The 24,889-nt window shown below is 39.6% G+C and overlaps 1 protein-coding gene across 2 annotated transcripts in view; it reads left to right on the top strand.

Moving 5' to 3' along the window:
- LOC100711030 (protein FAM19A2) overlaps positions 1-24,889 on the top strand; it is an 86,600-nt gene that overhangs the window by 60,393 nt on the left and 1,318 nt on the right. Inside the window, exons 3-5 of one of the 2 annotated variants that reach the window (XM_005451807.4) lie at positions 8,207-8,359; positions 14,858-14,982; positions 15,657-15,713. In XM_005451807.4, coding sequence (XP_005451864.1) covers positions 8,207-8,359; positions 14,858-14,982; positions 15,657-15,686 — 308 coding nt within the window. In that variant the 3' untranslated portion in view covers positions 15,687-15,713. Of the gene's footprint in view, positions 1-8,203; positions 8,360-14,857; positions 14,983-15,656; positions 15,714-24,889 lie in introns of both variants that reach the window. The other variant, XM_005451806.4, reaches the window with a different exon arrangement.

A 24,889-nucleotide genomic window follows, 5' to 3' on the forward strand; every position in this document is an offset into this window, starting at 1 on the left:
GGACAATAAGATGGACGAGCTTAGTGAGCTGATTAAGACCCAGAGGGAACACAGTGAGTGTGGTTTGATGTTTTTCATGGAGACACTCACATTCCCCAGACTACAGTGTCACACTACCTGGCTTCGGGAGTTTTCGTGCAGACAGGGATGTTAATCTTAGAGAGGAGAGGAAATGTGGAGGGACTGAAACCCAGCACAGTCCTGGATATTTTACCATGAAGAGATGTTCTGTGGCCTGCATGTTGAGCTGTTAGCTGTCGATCACGCATCCATCTTAGTCGCAGAGAGAAACAGAAAAGCTGCTGCTGTTTGATTTCAGTTTAAATCAAGATAATGTTTGCATTCCTCCATCAGCTGCCACAGAGGTCATCAGAACGACTGTGGGTGTGGTGAATGACTATGGATCATAACCTGCCCATCTGTAGTTATTATTTTAGATCTTATTAAGCTCCCTAGTGTAATATCTTTAGGTTTTGGTTTATAGAGCCGTTCAATTTCTTTGAACCTTCCTGAATTATTTTGGTACAGTGTACAACTTTACAGGAGAAACTGTCTTTTATATCCTGTTCCTGTTATAACAAATGTACCTGCGGCGATTTTTTTTAAATTACCTGTTGTTAGGACGTACATTATATTTTGCTAGAGCCGTAGTTGCATTGACAGGCAGGCCAAATGGGCTGTCAGTCGTCTGCTAGGTGTCATCTCAGCCACCTCCTGCAGTGTTTGTTGTGTTGGTGCCTTTTGGGGAATTCTTTTTTAATGCAATTTTCTGACAAATAACCTGGTTTGCTGTATGGTTTACAGCCTCATTGGTCCCTCCAGTTGGCCTATGTTCTATTTTTGAGTAAAATTGCATTTTATTTTTATGTTAATTATCACATATTAGCAGGTACTATGTGTCTGTGGGATACTCCTGTTAAGAAAGTGAATGTATCATACCATTAACAATTTTCATGTCAGAAAAATTCATATAAGAACTATGCAAATATTATTACAAGTAATAATAATAATAATAATAATAATAATAATAATAATGATACTGTTTTAAATTTTTATCTTTACTTGTTCAGTTGATATTTGTCCATTTAGGTTCACTAATTGTTAAAAAAAAAAATAGCCACATTTATAGTTACATATTAGAAGAACTAAATATGGTTGTGGCGGAGGTGTGGTCCTTGGCTCAGCTGCAGGGGAGGAGTGGGGCAGTGAGCTCAAGGGGGCGGGGCCAAGGCTGGAGGGACAGGTGGAGATGATTTGCCTAATGAGGTTTTTCCCTTTTTATGTAGTAAAGCCAGAGACCAGAGAGGGGAGTGTGTGTGTGTGTGTGTGTGTGTGTGTGTGTGTGTGTGTGTGTGTGTGTGTGTGTGTGTGTGTGTGTGTGTGTGTGTGTGTGTGTGTGTGTGTGTGTGGACGACTAACTGGAAAGTTAGTGAACATGGTGCCGAACCATAAAAACATGTGTGGTGCTTCAATAAACAGTCCTCAAGTGTACATCATGACGATGTGTTGGTTCGATCTTTACAGTGGTTAAATGATATACAGTAATTATAAGGTATTATCTGAATTATAGATAATGCATGCTCTTATCTATTGGTTCATCCTTCTGGACACGATTTTTATTGTCTTGTCCTGTTTCTGTATTCGTTTTGCATCCCTGAACACAATCCTGTACCAGTCCCAGCTCGTTTGTAGTATCTCATGTTGAAAAAATGAATATTTTCCATTTTGGCGATTGGAGTTGCACTTACTGGAGAATTATCTCAATTCAACTAAAACATGTCACAGATTTTTAACTGTCATTTAAAAAAATATGTTGTTTATTCAAAATGTATCAACTGCTTAGATTTAGGCATTAAAAATGATTTAATTATGTAAAAATAAATAAATCAGGGATTTGGTTGAAATGCAGTGATCTTCATGGTTTATAGCTGTTTTTATGTTTGCAATGTTACGATTCCGACTGGGTCTGGACCAAAAAAACAAAATAAAATGTACACCTGACACACAAACAGAAATTAGAGCCATCACAGAAAACTGGAAAAATTGTGTCTATGAACACAAAGAAATAGAGTGTTTTGTGGGTGACTATTTCACATTTTACTAAACTATAAGCAATAAGCTAGACATTTTGGTGTGGTTTGGTCCAATGCCTACTCGTTCTTGGTCTCACCTTGCTAGCCATAATTTAAAAATTCCTGAAAATATTCCTACTGTTAGTATAGCCTAACTTTATTTCTCTTCCTGCTGTAATTGGAACACCAAACTTCTCTTGCGTCTCTCACTTATCTCAGTTACAACGTGTCTACTAGAGGCGGGCTGATTGATCCAGGTATCGATATCAAGGCTGCTATTGGTATCATATTGATACTATTGTGACAGGATAAATACTTTGTTTCTGTTCCCCAAGTTCAGGATGTAGCCAAATGAATTATGTTTAATTATTACCAGACGTAGCAGATGGCCCCGCCCCTCCCTGAGCCTGGTTCTGTCGGAGGTTTCTTTCTGTTAAACGGGAGTTTTTCCTTCCCACTGTCGCCAAAGTGCTTGCTCATAGGGGGTCATATGGTTGTTGGGTCTTTTTCGCTGTGTGTATTATTGTAGGGTCTACCTTACAATATAAAGCGCCTTGAGGCGACTGTTGTTGTGATTTGGTGCTGTATAAATAAAATTGAATTGAATTGTTGTTTGGAAATGAAAAATGTGCTACTCTCCCCTAAGTACGTTGCCTTTAAAGGCTAAGAATCTGTATCAGTATCACAGTATATACTTGGTATTGGACTGATACCACAATATGCAGTATCACACACCATTAATGTCTGCACAGAAGAAGCACTACCTACTCTATAAGTAGTTACGAGTACTCACTCATAAGTATTTATATTTTCCAGCATCCTTCTCAAAAGGGCTTGTCTAGTTTTTCATGCATGGCTGTTTTCATTTTTGCCATTTTTGGACAGAACCACAGTTGAGATGCAGACAGGACATATAGGACAAGAGAAAAGGCTACAACAAGCAACAAAGGTCCCCAGCCAGAGTCAGACTGGGGCCGATGCAGTTACATGACATGCTTAGCCATCAGGGAGTCCCTGCATCCTGTTATTTAAATTTCATGGCATCATGCTGGTGCTATAAAATTTTGAAGGACGAATCTAAAAACATAACCGCGGCAGCAGCAGCAGCAGCTGTGGTGTATCCGGAGCCAGAGGGATCCTCTCTGTCAAAGCGGAGCACAGCAGGCTAAAAGATGGACTCTGTGTGAGGAGGACTGAATGATTCCTGAGTGAAATGCTTTTCTCTGTATCTGCTGGCAGTGTGCACTGAGCAGGCATCCAAAAAGAACTCTAAATCCAGTCAGAAACACCATTGCTTCTCAGTATGAAGCCGCTGGCAGCACAAAGTCCTAAAGCAGCTCAGCTTACTGTGTTTGTCTTTCATATCTTTTTTTCTTGTTTGGCAGTAAGCATCCCGCTACTTTTGGATGGCTACCTGCATCAGTTGTGATTTGAGAAAGGATGGTGAGGATAGAGCAGACACGCATAATCAAAAACAGGACATCCCCTTACTCTTCCTGTGTTGTTGTTTCTTTGCTTTTTGTATTTTAAGTATTGTGTTTTTTACCAGATGATAACATGCATAATATGTGTGAAATATCTGATCCTATCACTTTGTAGAGATTAGATAACCAAAAACATGGAGCAGAAAATATCAGAGCCTCAGTAAAAGTAATATTTTCTGAACTCAAAGAAGATAACACGCACAACTCAGAGGTGCTGTTGTGTTTCGTGTTGTCAGATTTAATATCATTCGGTCTCAGAAAAGCAGCTGATTCTATCACCTTTAGAGCTGCTTGTTACAGCAGCTGAAAACTGTTGCTGTCCACAGACGTAACACGCTGAAGTGAGAATGAAATTAACCAGGCTTAGTTGAGTTGCTCGAGTACAGACTGTTAGGACCAGTTTCATGCAGTCATTTCAGATTTACTGTTTACCGCAGCGGCAGCAGTGTGTATCTCAGCAGAAGGACACCTCATGAAAATGTCACATGCAATTAAAAGAGGATGGAGCAGCTCAGGCTCTAAATAATTCAGACAATAGAGCGTGATCTGGAAATTGGCTCCACATACTGCAGCGCTGCACTTTCGCCTTCACAGATCTGATTTTGTCTGTTTGTTTGTTTTTTGTTTCGACAGAATGCTGCTTGCTGGGATAAATCTAGAACAGCATCATACTTGAGTCATTCTTCATATACACAGTACCATTTTCTATTTTTACATGCATTTTTACAATTATATTATTTGTGCAAATGATGCCAGAGGCTGACTGGTCACCATATTATGCTCTGTCCTAGTACTATAGTTTCAACAATCAGACCTCAGAGCCAAACTTTGCTAAGTAATGATCTTAAAGGGACTGTGACCATTAGGGCTATCTAAGGAGTTTTCATTAAAACAAAGGCAATGTTTTTTTTAGTGTTTCATAATCATAACATGGAAAACTTCTCAGATATACACATTTATTATGAGTCAATTGTATGTCTTACATGACATATATGTCTCATGCTCCATATAAAAGTGCAGCCTTCTGCATTTTACTTGTAAAAGATAATTTTATGATTTATGTACAAGTTGTGTAAAAAGGAAAGTGAGCTGAAAATGACTGTTTTCATTTATATTTTTCACATTCAGCCTTAAAACAAAAGAAATACTTTCTGTGTCGTAGGGTTGGACATAGATACATTTACTCTTGTTACCTGTGCAACTGGCACACTATTCGGTGGGCTGATCATACTTAAGAACAGAGGTGGGCAGTAACGTGCTACAAGTAACGCATTACTGTAATCAGATTTCTTTTTTCATGTAACGAGTAAAGTATGGGATTACTATTGCAAAAACGGTAATTAGATTACCGTTACTTTCCCGTAAGCACGCTGCGTTACTGCGTTACTAAAACCGTGATTTTTTTTTGCGAGAGTGTCTCATGACAGTGACGTAAGCGAGTGCGACGTTCATGGCAACAGCTGTGTGCAGATCAACAATGGATAATATATCGAGTGCGGGAGAGAGTATGAGCGTGCAGCGTTTAAAGCGTGGAAGTACTGACCTTATTTTGAGTTTGATTCCATAAAAAGTGACAAAAACAGTGTCCGCTGTTCACTGTGTGGGAAGAAAACTTCTTTTTACAGCGAAAAAACCCCTTAACTTCCGAGCAAGCAGCGAGTGCGCTGCCACGGAATTCACAGACAAACTCGCAGATTCTTCCACTGACCGCTGCGGCACACCTGCACCAGGGCAAACATCCGCCTGCTAGACAGGTGAAAATAGAGCAACAGGACCGCTGAGTCTTTGATTTTATTTATTTTCTGCTGTGTTTCACTTGCATTTATTTGAAACACAAAAAATTTTTTTATTTTATGTGCTGGAATGTGCAGAAAATAGGTTTAAATGTTAAACAAATTTCTTCCAGTCAGAGAATGTTGCATATAATTAAATTTTTGCTTGATGCATAAAGTTAAAAGATTAAAACTAATAAAACAAGTTTTAAAAAGAGACTTTTCCATTTGATTACATTTTGTATGATGAATTATGCAGAAAAAGTAGAATTGGGCCGAAAGATCTATCGCTTTATCACCTATTCAGGTTGTAAATCGTGTTTTTAAAAAGTAACTAAGTAACTAAGTAAATAATTACTTTTGAAAATAAGTAATCAGTAAAGTAACGGGATTACTTTTTTGGGGAAGTAATCAGTAATTAGTTACTGATTACTTTTTTCAAGTGACTTGACCAACACTGCTTAAAGGTTAGCTTTGTGGGTCCCGGTGAACTCAGAAGCGAATATGGCAGCTTGTTGTAGTCACAACACCTTTTGCATTAAACCCAGTAGTCTTACAACCCACTGATCGAAAACAATACCCTTCTACCTTGCAAAATCAAGACAGGCCTGGCTTTGATGTCCTCTTTAGGCTCAGAAAGCGCTGCCTATATCCTTCTTGGACAAGTTCAGAGACTAACAGGATGGCACTTTTTAAGTTTTTATTGTTAAGAGTATCCTCAGCTGATAGGGCCGAACAAATTTCTTGAGTCTTGTATACTAATTTACATTGCAGCATCATGGCCCACATATCCTGCAGCCAGTGCAGTACCTGTACCTATTTGTTCATCGGATTTAAAGTGCAAAGTAATAAATGCCAGCTTAGATTGCAGAGCGGTGGGAGCCACACAAAGAACATTGCTGAGGTTCCAGATGCCACAACGTAATAGTTATTTCAACTTCACCTCTGCAACTCCAACTCTTTCTTAAGCTGAAAATCCCTATCACACTCTTCAGCTGGAAGCATGCTAGACAATATCAACCTAGCATTAGCCATAGCCAAGTGAAGACTGCAGAAAGTGAGTCAAAGTGGGGGAGTGTCATCGACCTGTTCTCAGTTAGTACCTGTACAACAGGTGCAGAAACAGGCAGTACTATAGTCTACCCTGACAATAGGGAAACACGTCTAGTATAGCCACCACGTCAGCCCCTGCCAAGCTAGGATATTTGACAGATGCTAGCAAGTTAACAATCCCCTTCTCTACTAAACCAGACACCGGGGCTGCCAGTGATTTACTCTGAGCTGTTGAAAAACCGACACCAAAGAAAGATGCCACCTCATAAAAATACTATTTCCTACAAACTGGTTGAGTGACGTGTTGCCTGCAAACATGTTCATATCAAATGTAGCCATTTCAAATAGAAGAAGCAACAGCCAAATCTACATACAGGTCAGCTAACCTAGACCTAATACCCTGCTGATTAGCCAGTCTGAAAAACATTTCACACACAGTGGTAAGGAGAACAATAACAATTTTAGTGGCCTGGGCCCTGAAAAGCCTGCCAACCAGGATCTAATCCCCACATGGGATAACTCCGAACAGAGGCAAAATAATAAGTGTCTTGTCTAGACACTCATTTTTGCTATCTAGGGGAAAATTACAAAATAGTCCACAAAACTAGAGGACAAGCATCAAAGAAACAGCACACACCAAAGCAATGGCTACCAGGAGTCAACAAAAGCTGTTTTGCCTCATTCAGATCCCTGATGAGCCCCCAAAGTTGTTGTATCCCCAAGCAGGGGCTGATTAGGGGAGCAACAATAGTAAGAGCTGGGAAAAGACAGAAGCCAAACAGAGTAGTTTGTATAAATAACAGGATTTTAGTACAAAGAACCAGAATTAAAGAGATGACTATGCCACTATATCAGCAAACTAAAACATCTTAAAATGGTAAAGAGATGGAAAAACAAAAGAAAAACACATGTGCTGCCAGAAAACCCAAACTACTCACTAGTAGTGCCAAAACAATACTAGTTTCAAGGTCAGGAACTCAAACAAAAGCACACCACTATGGCTCTAGAGTCTCGGGGCTGGTTCACACTAACTGACCGAGCAGCTCTTACTCAGCCTTTATTCTGTTTGGTGGCTGATTGTTGAGTGGGAAGAAGTCCACACTGGCATGTGAGTTCAGAAGAGAGCAGTGTGTGTGTGTGTGTGTGTGTGTGTGTGTGTGTGTGTGTGTGTGTGTGTGTGTGTGTGTGTGTGTGTGTGTACACACTTTATTACTTCTAAGATCTTAAATCCTAAATGTTTGATAGTACACATTTAGCAAAAATGACCTATATATTTTACGTTTAGGTTAAATCATGAAATACTGTTAATGAATGAATGTACAGCTGCATTTATAATAGAATACAATATTGCTCCATGGTACTGGTGGTGGTCAAAACTCTGTACATGTACATTTATGACAACACTGAAATTGGGTGTAACAAGTAATTTGAAATGTAACTGTTTAACTGGAGCCAGACACATTAGGGTTACTTCATAAAACAGAAAGCCTGCCTTAGAAAGCTGAATCTGGGGTCACTATATGACCCCAGATTCAATTATATGGCATATGTTGGCCTTGCTTCTTGTTAAAGCTGTCACTTGTGAATCATACAAATTTATAGAATGGTTGTGTTCATATAATGAGAGAAGTCTGTGATAAATGAGCTCTTTTAAGGAAATTAGTGGCCTTTTTGCTTTCAGGCTAATCATTCCCACAGATGATGGACCAAAGAGAGATATTATCTTGGGATTCAATCCAAGGCCAGTAGTGCAGCTGTAAATGAGTGTTCAAACTACAGTGAATCATTCAATGAGCGCTGACTTTTTCTATCATTTCCCCAGCAGCCCACCATGTTCGAACAGGCACCTGCGAGGTGGTGGCGTTGCACCGCTGCTGCAACAAGAACAAAATTGAGGAGCGGTCGCAAACTGTGAAGTGCTCCTGCTTTCCCGGACAAGTGGCAGGCACCACCAGAGCTGCCCCATCGTGTGTAGATGGTATGTTCCAGTAACTGAATATTTCATTGGCAGTGTTCACCATTTTTTTTTTTTTTTTTTTTTTTGCTGATACTCCATCCCATGGATTTTGAGGGAGACTTGCTGAGGTCAGTGATAAATGCCAGTACATACAGTACCAAGTCTACTATCTGAAATATGCTAACAGAGTACAATTTCTTATCAATCACAGCATAGACAAAAGAACCAACACATATCCCCTTTTTTCAATACATTTTAAACATTGTTCTGTTTTTGTAGCCCATATATAAAATGAAGAAAACAGACACAGACAGTTATATCTGGCATAGTTATGACTTATTTTATTCAACTAAAGCTCGAAAACCTCAAAACACTTTGTAACTGCTTCTGTGCTTGATACATCCTGTGGAATACACAATGCACATGTAATTAAAACTCATAGAAATATTCTCACAGATTGTGGTGTCCTGATGAAACCCCAGGGCTTTGCAGAGACTTTCCTGAAGGGTTTTTAAAGTGACTGATAAATGAATGTGACGCTGTCCAATGCAGACTGTAAAGTCGATGACCCAGAAGGTCTCTTAGCATGCTAATGTGTCAGCTGAAGTGGCTGCTTCTCTTTGGTCTGAAAAGCACGGATTTCTGGCTAAACTCTGGACCCAGTTGTGTTTGACCTATTCCTTGACATTTTAGTATTGACATTTTCTGCAAATTAGAGCTGTGAGCCACTGGCCTCAGTTTAAAGCTCCATGGGTGATCTCAGAGAAGAATGATCAGCACTTAACCTTTTAATTATTCTTTCTTCCACAACCAGGGATTACCTTTAGCTGCACTCAGTGTGAGACAATCTCCACTTTATATGAAGATAAATGAACCTGCAGACATCTGAGAAAACTTGAAGAGATCTAAAGGTGTAATTTTAGAGAGGCAGCTACAGAAGATACCCGAAAACGTTACTGAATGGATTTTGTACTACCATATTATTGTATAGCGACTTAACAAAACACGCTCTTACACCTTTGCCTTGATAATCTGATAACGGCCAATTATCAAGGCATTGCAGTGTCTGCAGTGCTTGCTGGCGTTCACTGTGAAATGGATTTCTAAAACCCCATTCACACAGGCCTTGGGACTGGTCCGTGACACTCTAGCAACCAGCCATCACTACAGAAAAGTGTGTATTCAGTGACCAGTTGGCGAATGGTTGCTGGAGGTTTCTGGCTGATGTTCAGGGGCGTAATTTCCAGGGGGGTTAGGGGGGTTATGACCCCCCCAATAATCAGACCCAACCAATATAACCCCCCAATAAAATTATGAATTATCTTGCATAAATAGGTTGTTGATTTTCTTTACTCGTTTCAGGAATTACCAGCAAAATAGTTGCATGTTTAATCATCTGGGAATTTACCCAGATTTATTTATTTGTTTAGACAGATCTAAATTGTGAAAACCAGAATTTGAGAGCATTCTTCTTCTTCTTAATAAATCTGCAAATTTTTGAAATGTGTTAGTTTGTTACAATTTATTTTTTGTGAGGTTGTGCACAACTTCTTCACCATCATTCCAGTTCAAACATCGCCAACAACCATCTGAGTGAAGATCAAGATCAAGCATGGCGCAAGATTTTGAGGGGAAAAGCCAATGTTTCCTCCTGATGTAGTTAGAGAACAAGATTAATGTTGCATGTCTATACAATAATGTGGAAACTAACACAACCTGTGATTTATCATAGTATAAGGACTGAACGAATGTATTAAGGTAACGCACAAACACTTTTGGCCAACTCTAGACAGACAGTCATTCCTGTGTCCACGTGGTCACAAAGTTGCCAAGCATGGCGCTATCCAGATACACCCTCACACTGCCTGATGATGAAATTTACATCAGAATCAAGCAAACCCTAGTGGACTCACAGATGGGTAAAGCAGAATCAATCAGACTTAAATTATCTTATTTTAGTACCTCATTTACTGTTTAGTTGTCAAACTATGATTATCTCACCAATCTACACATCACAGTAGTCTTCAAATGAATTAGAAGAACAAATAGGCCACTCTTCCATACCAAATTATACCAAATCATACCAAAAAAAACCTCATTAGAATACTGCATGTATGATAACAGCTTCCTAAACAAGTCCTTCTAAATAGTTTGTGGTTTTGTTCCATTTTCACAGTTATCACCAAACTGTTGTCTGACGTGCTTCTGGCACTGGAGATATTTTGATGTGTTCCATTATTTTTTCCAGTGAAATCCAAAATTACAGATTAAGCGTTAAGCACTGACCTGTTTCACTCTACATATAGCAAGAGAAGTTGTGAGCGACTGGAGGTATACCACGAGGTCGATAAGCAGAAGATAAAAGCCATTCTATTCCAAGTCTATAAAATGGGTTTTAAGAGTAATTTAAAGAAAATCACTGACCGACTCTGAGAGCTCTCATAGCAAAAGCACTGTTTAGATTTAAGTCTCAACATTGGAACCACGCCTTATGATCTGAGGCTACGAGGAGGTTCATATAAGGGAAACACTTCTGCTATATAGCATGGAGTCAGACCCAGATGACCACTGGCAGAATGTAGATTTTGCCAACACACATTAAATGGCTAAATGATTAACAGATGACCTGCTCCTGAGCTACAGCCACTCCATTAAGGGAACTAACAACAAAGATTGGAGGTGTTTCACTTGTGATGCCGACCATGTTTGTTTTCTGTAGTTCATTTGACTTTATTTCTGATTTTATGGCAAACAGTGGGCAGGTGAGGTGAGGCTGACGGCACTTTCTCTGTCAGCTGTAAGTTGCCGTCATCTTCACATTACCTGTGACCCATCTGCTCCATTTTGTGTGTGGGGGAGGGGCATATAAACAAAACGAATAAACAAACGCTCACACGGTGAAACAGAGAGCAGAGGAAGCAAAACTAGCATGACTGTATGAACCCTGCTTCCAGGTCCAAACTACTCTGTGTTTATTAAGGCTGTTGTGTTTTTAACGTGTTTTAATGCTTTGTATCTTGTTCTATTTAATCTGAAGATGTCAGAGTTTCTGGGTCGTTGACCCAGTATTTTCAGTTCACGTTCACCGTTTCTCTACTGCCGGTTCCACTTCCTGTTTTATTGTGTTAACCTTGGTCTGTGTTCATTATGTTCAGCCCTCTTCCCATTTATCAGTAGTTCTTTAAGTTCAGCTGTTCACTCACCTGTCACCTATCAGTCATTATTCAGCCAGCATATTTAAGTCCTCAGTTCTCTCCTGGTCTTTGTCGTGTCATTGATGTTATGTTGTTGTTCCCGTTAGTTCTCAGTTATTCAGTCAGCCAGTCACTCCTACCGTTCCTGCTTTGTTCGTTCACCTGCTCCCAATAAACCCTCATCATTTCTGCACCGTGAGTCCAGCGTTTGGGTCATCTCTTCCACGCCTCCACACACAAGACCTGACAGAAGAAGCCCCTAAAAACAGTCAGTGATCACTGTCAGCCTCTCTGATTTTATTACCACTGTTCATTTTAAAGCTCAGTTTTTAAAACCTTACAATGTAACTACAGCCCAGCCCATGCAGCAGTATATGAATGACTAACCTCGTATTGTGGATGGATTATCTCAGTTGTTCTCCTGATTGAAGTTTGGTCCGTTTACAGCATCCTGCCATGCGATTGCATTTGTCCCTAACCACCAGGAACCCTCACGTTAACTTTTATCGAGTGGAAAAAAGTTAGCGTTCATCCTCCAGCTTCACTGTTTATGCTATGCTAACATAGCTGTGTTGGTAGCGATCACGTAGCACATCATTATATACCAGCTAGCCCAACTTCAGTAACTCTACAAACATCACTGCTGTTTAGTTTTCTGTCTTTATTTATATTGGAAGTGATAGCAGAGCTGTACGTTTGAATTTTTTTTTTTTTTAATTTCTCAGTCAGAACATGCTATATCATGTTTAGGTGGAAACTAGCGAGCTAACTTTTTGCTAACATCTAACTCCGTTAAATTTAATAAATTCTGTTTTCATGGATGCCTGGATGTTAAACTTAATTGTTACACCTGGTAAAGCAGCAACGCAGATCTTTTTATTAAAGATAAAATAAATTAGACAGTTTTTAACTCTCAGTGATGCCGCAGTGTTCGTTTGACTTTGGGACCTGAAGAGGACGGAGTTTAGGACCCAGATTACTCCGCGACACTCCTGACTACGGTAGCCGTAATGCTCCGGCAATCCATCAAGCGGTGCGGCTTCTTAGCTTACCAAAGTTGTACTAAAACATTTTTGACAGATTTTTGCGCGCCGTGTACCACATAAAATCGGTCAGTAAGCAAAACCAGAATTCATACAAAAGGTGCACTGACGATTTTTGAGAAAATTAAAGGATTTTAAATGTGCTTTATAGTCCGAAAAATACTGTAGCTTTCTTTAACTTAAAGACGTCTAGTCGTTTTCTTTTCTACGCTCCTTTGACTATATCTAGTTTTGTTTCACTAATTAATTTTTCAACTAATATTTTCTTACACATAAAATCATAATTCCCAGTCTCTCTCTCACAGGAATGAGGAATTCAGCTTATTTAATTAACAGTGAAAGAGAAATTCAAGGTATCTGCTTGAATACTGGGACTGAAAAAGTCAGATCTGCGTATCTCCAGTGTGATCATTTATGAGTATAAACCCAAGGTCAGTGCATTGATTAAAAGGCATTTTTATGGCTACACTAAAATAATCAAAGAAAAATCAAGCATAACTTTAATTCTTTTTCCCAGATGTTTTCATTCCGAACTGCCCTCGTGCCTTCACAGCATCATTACCTGTTAAGTGAGATGTATTCCATAGACTTTTGGTATGTTTGTTCATCAATACTCCCATTTCATTTCATGAGAAACCTTTGTGGCTTTTTAATAGCTGCTGTTACACAACCACCATCTGCTTGCAGTTGACCTGATGCACTTTTTACACCACACTGCTGCCATAACCCCAGCTGTGTAATTCAAATTGATTCCCTCATGTCATAACTTCTCCATTCTCTGCAATTTAATCGAGTGAGGCTCCAACGGTATATGTGGATTATAATACCCATTCTCTTCATTAGGAAGTACACTAACAGCAGTGGAGGGGGTTGTGAAACGTGGATAATGACCTCTGTAATAAGCCAAATTTAAATAATGTCTTGTAGATCGCAGCATTAGCAGTTTAACACTCACTGTTGCAGAGGCAGATGAGCTGGTGTTCTCAATGCAACTCAGTGATTTCCATTTACGTGACTGAAGTCACATCTGTTTGTAGTTCTTGTCCCACCCTTACACGTGGATCAGATTTGTCACAAGATTGTTTGAATACCTGAAATAGAGGTGAGTGTTGCCAGTCAAAAAGCAAATCTTACATCACTTAAGACAGCTGTCAGAAGGTGACATGGCTTGCTGAGAGACAGGTATGATGATTTGATTTATATTCGATGGGAACCCTCATCTCAGGCTCATAACGATGTGTGGAAATGTGCTTGAGACCTAGACAAAAATGGTGTAGAAATGAAACTGCAAAATAAAATTGAACGACTTTTAATATAAAAACACAAAACATTTATTAATTCTAGATGTGTGATGGTAAACATGGTTTTATTCTTTATTAGTTAGCAATATTCAACAAAGAATCACCTACTTTAGGTTTTGGAATACAGCATTGTTGCGGGTGTGGTTGTGGTTATGGCGTGGCTGCAGTAGAAGCCAACGCACCAGAGCTGCATCGGCTCATCACGCTGCCCTGCATAAATAGTACTGGGTCCTAAGTGTGTGGTTGTTTTGGGTGATGTGTGCAGCTGGCAGCGGGAAACCTGCAGCCGAGTGTGTGAAATAATAATAAAGTTCAATTCAATTCAATTTTATTTATATAGCGCCAAATCACAACAACAGTCGCCTTAAGGCGCTTTATATAAAGTATATAGAAAGTACGCTGAAAATTATGAAAACGTGGTCGGGTCTGCCGTGGATTTATTACAAGCATATTTTTTACCTTTTTTTGACATGTTAAACCAACTGTCTGACTAATCAACTTCTAACAACCACTGGGAGCTAGTGGTTGACAAATGGCCCAACAGGTCTGTGTGTGACTGAGGTCTTCTTCAACAGAACGACAACCAGCCATGATCATCTGAAGTGTGTGTGCAGTGGTATTTCTCCAGCAAATATTTATAAATGCAAAATAAATTAAGAGAAGAGTTTGCCTTACACTCATAATCCTGTCCATTACAGCTGTCTTGTTCCTGGTTATTTGTTACCTGTTCGTGTTTGACTTTTAGTGGGACTGTTGATTATATCCATCTATAAATATATTAACTACTCTTTTTTTAAAACAGTATGCCAAGTTAGCAAACCTGCACTGGATCAGCAGCTAAACTAACATTATCATTAAAAACTGAAAAATAAATAAATAAAGGATGACAGTCTTGTCCTTTATCAGTATTTCCTAAGCATAATATTGTGAACAAAGATATTTCCACCTATTTGTTCTTTGACCTTTATGTCTTTTTGTTAGCGTCAATAGTGGAGCAGAAGTGGTGGTGTCAGATGCATCCGTGCCTTGATGGGGAGGAATGCAAAGTTCTTCCCGATCTGAAAGGTTGGAGCTGTGCTACAGGAAACAAGATCAAAACCACTAAGGTAACAAGCCTCCACTGATGCCACATCCAAACCTGTTGAATCTGACCTAACCCACTTCAGCTCTACAAGGTCAACAGGCTGTGGCTTCTATTACCGTCGTCTCTTCTGCCTTTACCTAAAAACTGATGTTTGCAGTCGGTGCTTGGACCCCATGGGGCCTGTAATCAATGGGCTGCCATGTCTCCTTAGCACTTTCAAGCCACTTCAAGCACCCAAACTGGCCAATTACTCACTCCAATTACTTGCTTTTAACGTTGTAACGTGATGCCCGTATCCTTCACTGTGTTATGATGACCCATAGACTTCAGTTCTGCCTCTCTCCACGTACTTAATTATTTAAACTGCCTTCACCACACCTGCCTGGAGCCGGGAGCCTGGAGCCTGGTGCTATTGATTAAGGGATTTGTCGGGACCTCAAAATGGGATATATATATGTGTGTATATATATGTGTGTGTGTATATATATATATATATATATATATATATATATATATATATATATATATATATATATATATATATATATATACACACATACATACACACATCTTTATAATCATTTTTTGCTTTTAGTGGTCCAGGCTTCTGAGATGAGAGTGAATATCTAGTGATATCTGGGAACAGACTGAGGTAATTATCACGTGGTGACTGTATTTTCTTTTGTTGTTTGACAGATTTCTGCTGACAGAGACCAGCTTTGGTAACGTCAGATGCTTCACAGCGGAGTCCAGGTGATAAATCTGTTATTGTTCTCCTTATTATATTTGATGTTTCAAAGATTTACTTGTCTTAATTCATTAGAGTCCTTACTTTCATTTTGAAACGATATAAAGAAATTTCAAAGATGGCTCATTTTTACATTATAGTCAAATTATATTATTAAGTACATCTCCCAGTAGCGTAACCACACTAGAGAGTTGAGCGAGAAGAGGTTTATGATCCAAACACACAAAAACAACCTGTTCAAAGCATCAGCATTTCCCAGCAGATTTATCTTGCACACCTTTGAACTCAGTCAGAGAAACAAGTTTCTTAAGTTTCAGATCTTTCTGCAGGCTGCTTAAAGCAGTGGGGGGTCATGCTTTCTTCTTCACCTCTGCTTAGCTTTTGGGAAAACAGCACAACATAAACTAGGAACTCTCAGCTATTCTGACCTGTATGGTTGTATCATAAATGCATCGAATGCACCCCAGAAGCACCTCGAGAGTTCAAAATGTAAACCACGCGGCGACTGGCTACCACAAAGCCCAGAACCCAGTGGGGAATAGAGTCGGTTTGGAGCACGTCTCAACAAGAAAAACAGTGTCTGACATGTAAATGTGTTGAGATGCAATGATGACTTTTGCACATTTGGAGCCCCAAATGGCAGCAAGAGGTAACAGTTTAAACTGTATCTTTTATACAGATAAACACAGACATCCTCAAAGGTGACAGCAGTAACCTGCGCTGTCTGCGATGTGTTATACTGCAGGGATGAGAGAGAAGAAAACTCTAATGTGGGCTAGTGCCGCTTTCTGTCTACAGAAAGCCGCTTTTTTATTACACTGTTTATAGTTCTCTTGTAATTTTATGTTTTTAAACCTCTGCTCATCCTCCACATACTCGATTCACGATTCAATTTGAACGGATGAAAAAGTCTACAGTATCTGACGCTGAGGAGAAGCATTACTCAGGGAGATTTGTGTTTTGTTCTTGAAGTTGTTGTAGGACTTTTGTCATGTAATCTACCAAATGACACTGATTGTAAGTTATTGTAGAAAAATAGAGGAGAAAGAGAAAGAAAGACAGAAATAAACACTTTCTGGATTGCTCTTAGAATATGCTCAGGCAAATATTATTGTACAGTACTTTTAGACTCCTTTATTTGTTCATCTATTATCCGTCTGCTTATGATCACTCATTTATGGATTGCGTTAATGGTGATTCACTTCTCTTCTGAAGGTGTAGTCTACATTACTTTCAGCTCGTGGTAGAAGAAGGACACTATCTCTGTGCTCTGTTGTTCAGTGGATGTGCGTATGGAGAACAGTGCCATGTTACCTGAAGGATTTGATATACAGTGGTCCCTCGCTATAACGCGGTTCACCTTTCGCGGCCTTTTTTTGTACAATTTTGCAATTTTTTTTAATTTATTTTTTTTACAGCGCATTGTGTTCTGCGTCCTGATTGGCTGTAGACCATTGTCAGTCAATCTCCTCCGTGCCGTGTCTCCTGTACAGTACAGAATGCGTTCAGCTTGTCAAATTTACATAAATCTTCGATCGCTAGCAGCGTGACTCTGAAGTCCTGCACTGTATGTTTGTAAGTTTTCTCCCTAACAAACACAACAATGTCGACAAAACATTTTGCACCATCAAACGCAGCTGCAGTAGCACCCAAAGGCAGAGGAAGATGCTAACCATCGCACAAAAAGTTGGACTTCTGGACCTGCTAAAGGAAGGTAGAAGCTACCGTATTTTTTGGATTATAAGGCGCATTAAGCGAAACAAAACAGTCAGATAAGTCAAACTTTACTGAGCTCATTCTTCTTGCTTCCTCTACTTTCGTACCATTGATTCATTAATATTGAATTCTCTGGCAGCTGCTCTATTGCCATGTTCTGGACCTGAAAACAGGGTTTGAGCTTTGGTTTCTTTCTATGATACTGGACTTACTTTTCTATGAAGGTTTGAACTTTGAGAGTTTAAACAAGAGAGAAAAGTGTGAAAATGTTCAAGCTTGTCTGAGAAAAGTGTTTAAAGCGTGTAGTGAGGAGTTTTACAGCCTTAAAACATCTATAATAATTGTAAAAAATAAAGCTGGCTACTTCGCAGATTTCACCTATTGCAGGTTATTTTTAGAACATAACTCCCGCGATAAATGAGGGACTGCTGTACAGCCTTGTGAAAAACAAAGTCGGGGGAAAAAAGTCCACCTTTACTGCTTCCATAGGAATTAAGAGTACAAGTACCAGCCAGGTGTGCTAATCAAATGCACTTGATTAATTGATCATCTGGAAGTGTGAGGACCGCTATAACAGAACAATATTTGGTACCTTGTTGGTCTATTAACGTGGATGTGAATGCTCCAATCGTCCCAGGCGTGCACATCCCAGCAAATTTACACCAAGGCCAGACTGTGCAGTGTTCAGAGAAACACCAACATCTCAGATTCTCAGTTAGCATATTAAAGGTTTATTTAATGACAGTACAATTAGGAAAAGACTTAATGAGCATGACTTGTTTGGAAGTGTTGCCAGGAGAAAGCCTCTTGTCTCTAAAAAGAAGATGGCGGCACAGCTTAGGTTTGAACAAACCACAAGACCTCTGCATCAATGTCCTTTGAACAGACGAGGCCAAAGTGGAGCTGTTTGCCCATAATGCACAGCGCCACATCTGGTGAAAATCAAACACTGCATATCAGCACAAACACCTCATATGAACTATCAAGCACGGATGTTGGCGGGTTTATGATTTGTGCTTGTTTTCCAGCCACAAGACCTGGACACCTTGCTGTGATTTAATGGGCCATGTTCTGCTCTGTATACCAAAATATTTTAGAGCAAAATGTGAGTAAAGTTTGGGTAAAACTGACTGAAATGCTGTGGTGGAACCTTAAGAGAGCTGTACATAAATGAATGGATACAAACCTCAATGAAATGAAGCAACACTGTAAAGAAGAGCCTCCCACAATGATGTGAGAGGCTGATGAAACCATACAGGAGACAGTTACTTCAAGCTATTACTGCTAAAGGTGGTTCTACAAGCTGCTAAATGATAGGGAGGACTTTTTTACAGGACTGCACACAGTCATGTGAAAACTCTACATAGTCATTTGCACTGGAAAGACAGCTTTTTCTGGCATAAATCCTGGTATAATAAAAGCGCCCTTTCCCTCACATTCTTCTGGGAGAATCTCATGGCACTAAACTGCTCTTTTAATTGGAAGAAATTAAAAGTGGGAATATACCAGCTAGCTCACCTTTATCATCAGGAAATAACTAATGCTCCCATACAGAGAGAGGCAGAGACATTTCTTTAAACTGGTCACTCAGCATTGCCCTCGGTCTCTCACAGTCACCGTCTTTCTGTCTCAGCCGCTGCTGATGCAAGCTTTGAGGTAGACTACACTACAATACATCACATTACTTTAATAGAAAGCAGAATGTCTGTAGTTTTGATGGTATTTCAAATGATTTGGGGATTTCTAAATATCCTGATATACCAGGCATATGCCATAATATTGTCAGACTGCTTGAGCCTATTTGTTTTTGCCTGTGGCTCTGACTATGATAAATAGTAAAACACAGTGAATCATGTCTTCAGTACTGGATCAATAGCTTGTTGTGTTTGAATTTAGCAAACTTAATATACAGTAATACCAAAAACTAACAGATATGCTGATATTGCCATTGCTATGCTGCCACTGCAGCTTCAAATGAGATAAAGTGATGTTTTTTAAGTGAAACTTCGAGGCATAGCCTGCTTAGATTTCTGAGCCGTTACATTTCAGAGCTTGAAAAATTGCCATGACAGTCATGAGCATTCACCCCCGAGTCCTTGAAATCATAAAACCGTGAGCTACATCATTTTGTAAGGAATGATAATAACTAGCGGGACCAATAACTCAATAACTACAAAGCAAACAATGTAACTGTGAGAGCTGAGCTGCAGATCAATACTTGTTTTCACTCACTGATCTTTGGTTAGCTGCAAACACTGTTTTGAAAAGAGCTCATCATTTCTGTGCTTTAACACTATTTAACTATGTGACTTTTTTTCAGCTGTGGCTGAAAATGCAAGGCATCCTAACCCCCCCTTTTTTTAATATTGCTGCTTCCAAATTTAAATTTAAATTTTTAAGAGGACAACATCCCACCAAGATTTTTAAAGACATGAGCTGCACAGACTTGGAGACAAACGGATCCCATCCTGAGGTACAATCCTTCCCCCCTGATAAAAGCCTGTTTTTTCCTTACCTGTGTTGCAGTCCAGGTTTTAATGTCATTTACTCCTTGAAAAGTGGATACTGAAAGTTTTCTTCTCCTCCCACCCTGCTACATCCTTGATACTAATCTGCTATGTTTCTACCATTAAAATAAATGCAGAGTAGCATCACACCTATAAATTTCCCAGAAGAACAGTGACTATGAGTTTTGATTTGTGGCAGAAGTTGCCCATTAGTCCAGAGCGTAAAACTTAATTTGGAGAAAGGTGGCTCTGTGGTGCCACCACTTTCAGTTTCTGCTGATTTTACAGGCTGATTCACACATTAAAATCACTCCCTGTTCATCTTTAAAATGGCCATCCTGCGAAAAGCCCGGTCATGGTAGTTAGAACACAAAACATATTGCAGAAAAGGACACTGCAGTATTCCAATTACACAGCTAAATGACACAAGCACGAGCCCTGTACCTGCTGTGTTAAGACTTTGAGCCAGCCTTTCTTCATGAGCTGAATAGAAATGAATCTTTTGCCAGTTAAATTAGCACTTGCCAGCCACCAATTAAATTAACACAATACTCAGGGAAGACTTGGTTTTTCCTCTTAGTATTTTCGGCGGTGTTTGAGACAGTCACTCGAATCCTGGTAATGATCCACCTCCTGAGTTGAAACGCAGCGTAGATCCATCTCTGAAGACAGTTTCTCTTCTGACAAGAAATGACTTTGCTCTTTGTCATTTCAGCCTGAAATTATTCTCAAATTAGTACCACATTAATCACAATGACAGCCCTGAATGTAAATGGCTCTATAAAAAAGAGGGAAGAATTTATCTCAAGCTTGTTCAGCGACCAGCAAAGTGGTGCAACCACCTGAACTTATGGAAACTCTTCACTCTCTGCTTGATGTGATTATGCTGGTTTTCTTGTCAAGTGGTGGCCTGATGGTTCTTGGATTGTTTTCCTTTCCTGCATAATTGAGGATGATTAAAATGAAACTATGCATCACCATGCTGCTCTGCCCAATTCTGCGTCAAACAGACCATTTGTGAATTAATCTAACCAGGCTGTCAGACCTGTCTGTTTCCTGTCAGAAGTTCAGCATCAATAATGGGGGCCTTACAAGTCCGCCAATGGCTTCCTTCAGTTCTTCAAACCTACATGGCGCCTGACAGGCAGTTGGAATTGATAGGGGACGTCGTTATGAAGGTTGTTATGCTAGGCTCCTCGAGTCTTTTCCAGAATGTACTTTTAGAGGAGCGGAGGAGCTGCCAGTCAGCTGCCGAGCTTCATGACAGGCAATTTAATCTCAAGGAGAATGGAGGTCTTTGGAGTATGTCACAGCGGAGAACTCGGAGACAACCCACCAGCATCTTATTTCCTCATGTTGCACTGTATGTGCAGCACTGTGATAACAATTTATGCAGATATAAAAGGCAGTTAGTTTATAGGAAGAGGAAGAAGACTAATCTGAAAGAGCTCCAGATGTGTTTCACCATCAGTAGGAGTTGCTGCATAGAGTTTTGAACCACTGGTGTTAATCAGAAGTGGCCGCCAACTGCTACTAATAACTGGAGCGAGTATTCAGTATTTTTATATAACACTACATCTCATGTTATGTTAAATGCTTGCTCTTCATGAAAGGGAAATACCAGCCAATTTGGCTCAGTGAGCACTAGACTCCGCTTGAATGTTGTGGTGGTTATATTGTAGCTCTCATATAGCCTTGAAAATCTCTGGCTCTATACAGACCAGTTTTTTAGTCCTACCAGTTTAAGCTTTCATTATATAATAAATGCATAAAAAGCAACTGTAAAAATGTAGCACACAGCCCTTATGCTCATTTATTGTACAAGAACAATTTAAAGAGTTTTTATATTTCATAGCACAAGTAGGTCAAGGGATAGTCTTAGTTTTAGACCAAATGTTATTACCTCCACCAAGGAGGTTAGGTTTTTGGTAGGATTTGCATGCCTGTCATTCTGTATGTAAACATGATAGCCTGAAAGATTTTAAATAAATTCTGAGGGGTGTAGAAGGGGGTCATGTTAGGAATCTGCTAAATTTTACCTTACATCCATCAAGGTCTTCAAGGTCAGCTATATAATTTATCCGGTCTTTAAGTGATGACGTGTGAATCCTGCTTCCGGGTCCACACTACTCTCCATTTATTAAGGCTGTTGTGTTTTTAACATGTTTTAATGCTTTTCATCTTGTTCTATTTAATCTCAACAAGCCCCTAAAAACAGTCAGTGATCACTGTCGGCCTCTCTTGGTTTTTATTACTAGTAATCATTTTAAAGTTCAGTTTTTAAACCCTTACAATGTAACTACAGCCCAGCCCATGCAGCAGTATATTAATGACTAACCTCGTATTGTGGATGGATTATCTCAGTTGTTCTCCTGACTGAAGTTTGGTCCGTTTACAGCATCCTGCCATGCGATTGCATTTGTCCCTAACCATCAGGAACCCTCACGTTAACTTTTATCGAGTGGAAAAAAGTTAGCGTTCATCCTCCAGCTTCACTGTTTATGTTATGCTAACATAGCTGTGTAGCTAGTGATCACGTAGCACATCATTATATACCAGCTAGCCCAACTTCAGTAACCCTACAAACATCACTGCTGTTTAGTTTTCTGTCTTCATTTATGTTGGAAGTGATAGCAGAGCTGTACGTTTGAATGTTTCAGAAATCTCTCAGTCAGAACATGCTATATCATGTTTAGGTGGAAGCTAGCGAGCTAACTTCCTGCTAACTTCTAACTCAGTTAAATTTAATAAATTCTGTTTTCATGGATGCCTGGATGTTAAACTTAATTGTTGCACCTGGTAAAGCAGCAAAGCAGATCATTTTATTGAAGATGAAAGAATTTAGACAGTTTTTAACTCTCAGTGATGCTGCAGTGTTCGTTTGACTTTGGGTCCTGAAGCCGAGTTTGGACCCGGAAATTGTTAATGACATCAGACTGGATAGGTTGAAAATTGACAAAAAGCCTTGAAAAAGTCAGTAGAAATGCTTGTTGGATTAATTGTTGGCTGTAAATTGGCTTTAGATGTGGGTGTGAGAGTTTGGGGTCGTTTTGACCCACCTCTTGCGTTATAGCATGTGGAATAAGTTCCAAACCTGTGACCTAAGCACTAGATAGACTTAATAGAATTAATTTATAGATGGTCCAACACTCCCCAGTTAACAGTTAGATAGTAGATAGCTATCACACGATTGTATTATTATTGTAATACTAGTTGATTACTACACATCCTAAGCAGTGGGTATATTTTAAAATCAAATTATAACTTTTAATAGAAGGCTACTGTTAAGCATCTTATTGGCCTACTGTTAAACTAATTACACATAAAACCGCTAGAAAGGAAATAGGACTAAAAGAAACTGTAAATACTTAAAGCATTTTACCTGTTCAGCTGATATCTGTCCAGCTATGCCCACTAATTGATTACCTTAAGCTGAATCATCCATCGCTATAGGTGAATGCAATTAAATGTGACTCTGTTCTCTAGCTGGAGGTGGAAGATAAACTCCCCACTCCTTTCTGTCCTACACACTGTGGTTTTACAGATGTGGAGAGCGGCTACCTAATCCTTTGCACCTATTCTGTCTGTGACACACAATTAGAGCCATAGCAACGGGATGTCGCCATATTATTCAGCTGCGATGTTTCGCCCCACCCTACTTATCTCAATCACTGGGTCTCAAAAGTTTTCTTGCAGAAACTCAACTACAAAGTTAGCACATGGCAAACATTAGCATCAAAAACTTTGATGTTTCCAGTCTAGAAGAAACAATCCCACTCTCTGAAGCAGCGGAAAGCTACTGTTACGATTCTTACTTTGAAAACCAGGCATGATTTCTTTCTGAGGGTATCTACTTTGGTGATAAGAGTTACTAGGTGCTTCAGCCACTGTTATCCACTCAGTTCACTTAACCACATGTCCATCCACATTTGCCTTTCCATTGCCGTTTCAAAAGGGAAGATGCTGATAAACAATTTTTACCGTTAGTTGGAATTCTTTTTTCACCTTTTATGTCTGTTGTTGCAACCTTAATTGTACAGACCCGTGGATTAGTCATGTCTTTATGGAGACATTGCTTTGTACACTGGTGCACAGCCATGTTGGAACAGGAAAGGGCCATCCCCAAACTGTTCCTGAATCATTAAGAGTTTGTTTCACTGGAACTAAATGAAAAACAACTCCACACCATAATCCCCCTTCACCAAACTTTACACTTGGCACAGTGCAGTCAGACAATGGTCATTCTCCTGGCAACCACCAAACCCAGACTTGTTCATCAGATGGAGAAGCATGATTCGTCATAGAGAACACATCCCATTGCTCTTGAGTCTAGTTGCAGTTTGCATTGTGCTTGCTCGTATGTATGTGTGTGAAAGAGTGTGTGCATGTTAAGCTTCCTGCTGTCTCTCGGTTTTTGTTGCTATGTTAAAAAGCAGCTTCTGTCAGGTTTGAAAAAAATGGTTTCCTTGTGTGCATTTAGCAAGTTCAGCAGTCATAGGCTGTAAAAATGCTTTTAAGTGCTGTGAAGTTTAGTGTATGGGATGAGGATTGTGTCATTTTTAGAGCCTGCCTCAAGTGGCCACTGTAGGTACTACAATTTTTGGCACTTCCGCCCTGAAGGTTGTTACTTTGATGCTGCTGAATGTTCCAGGGTTCTAGTCCAGGTGATATCAAGTTACACCTCAAGAAAGCAACTAGAGGAGGGGTGCATAATGGCACAAGTGTCTTTGTTCACTTTAAGCCATATAACAGGTTATGTCATAGCTACACAGCAATGTCTTGATGCATGCTCAATCATTAAGGTAAGTAAATCCCAAAAGGTTGATTCTGTTCATCTGGATGTAGCGTTTCTCCAGATGAACAGAATCAACCTACACAGTAATGTTCATGTGGGGCTTTCAGACCATTTTAAACATTTTTCTTGTGAAGATGAAATCCGTTTCCTCACAGTGGCAAAC

This window comes from Oreochromis niloticus, linkage group LG17 (assembly GCF_001858045.2).
Source record: "Oreochromis niloticus isolate F11D_XX linkage group LG17, O_niloticus_UMD_NMBU, whole genome shotgun sequence".
NCBI lineage: Eukaryota > Metazoa > Chordata > Actinopteri > Cichliformes > Cichlidae > Oreochromis > Oreochromis niloticus.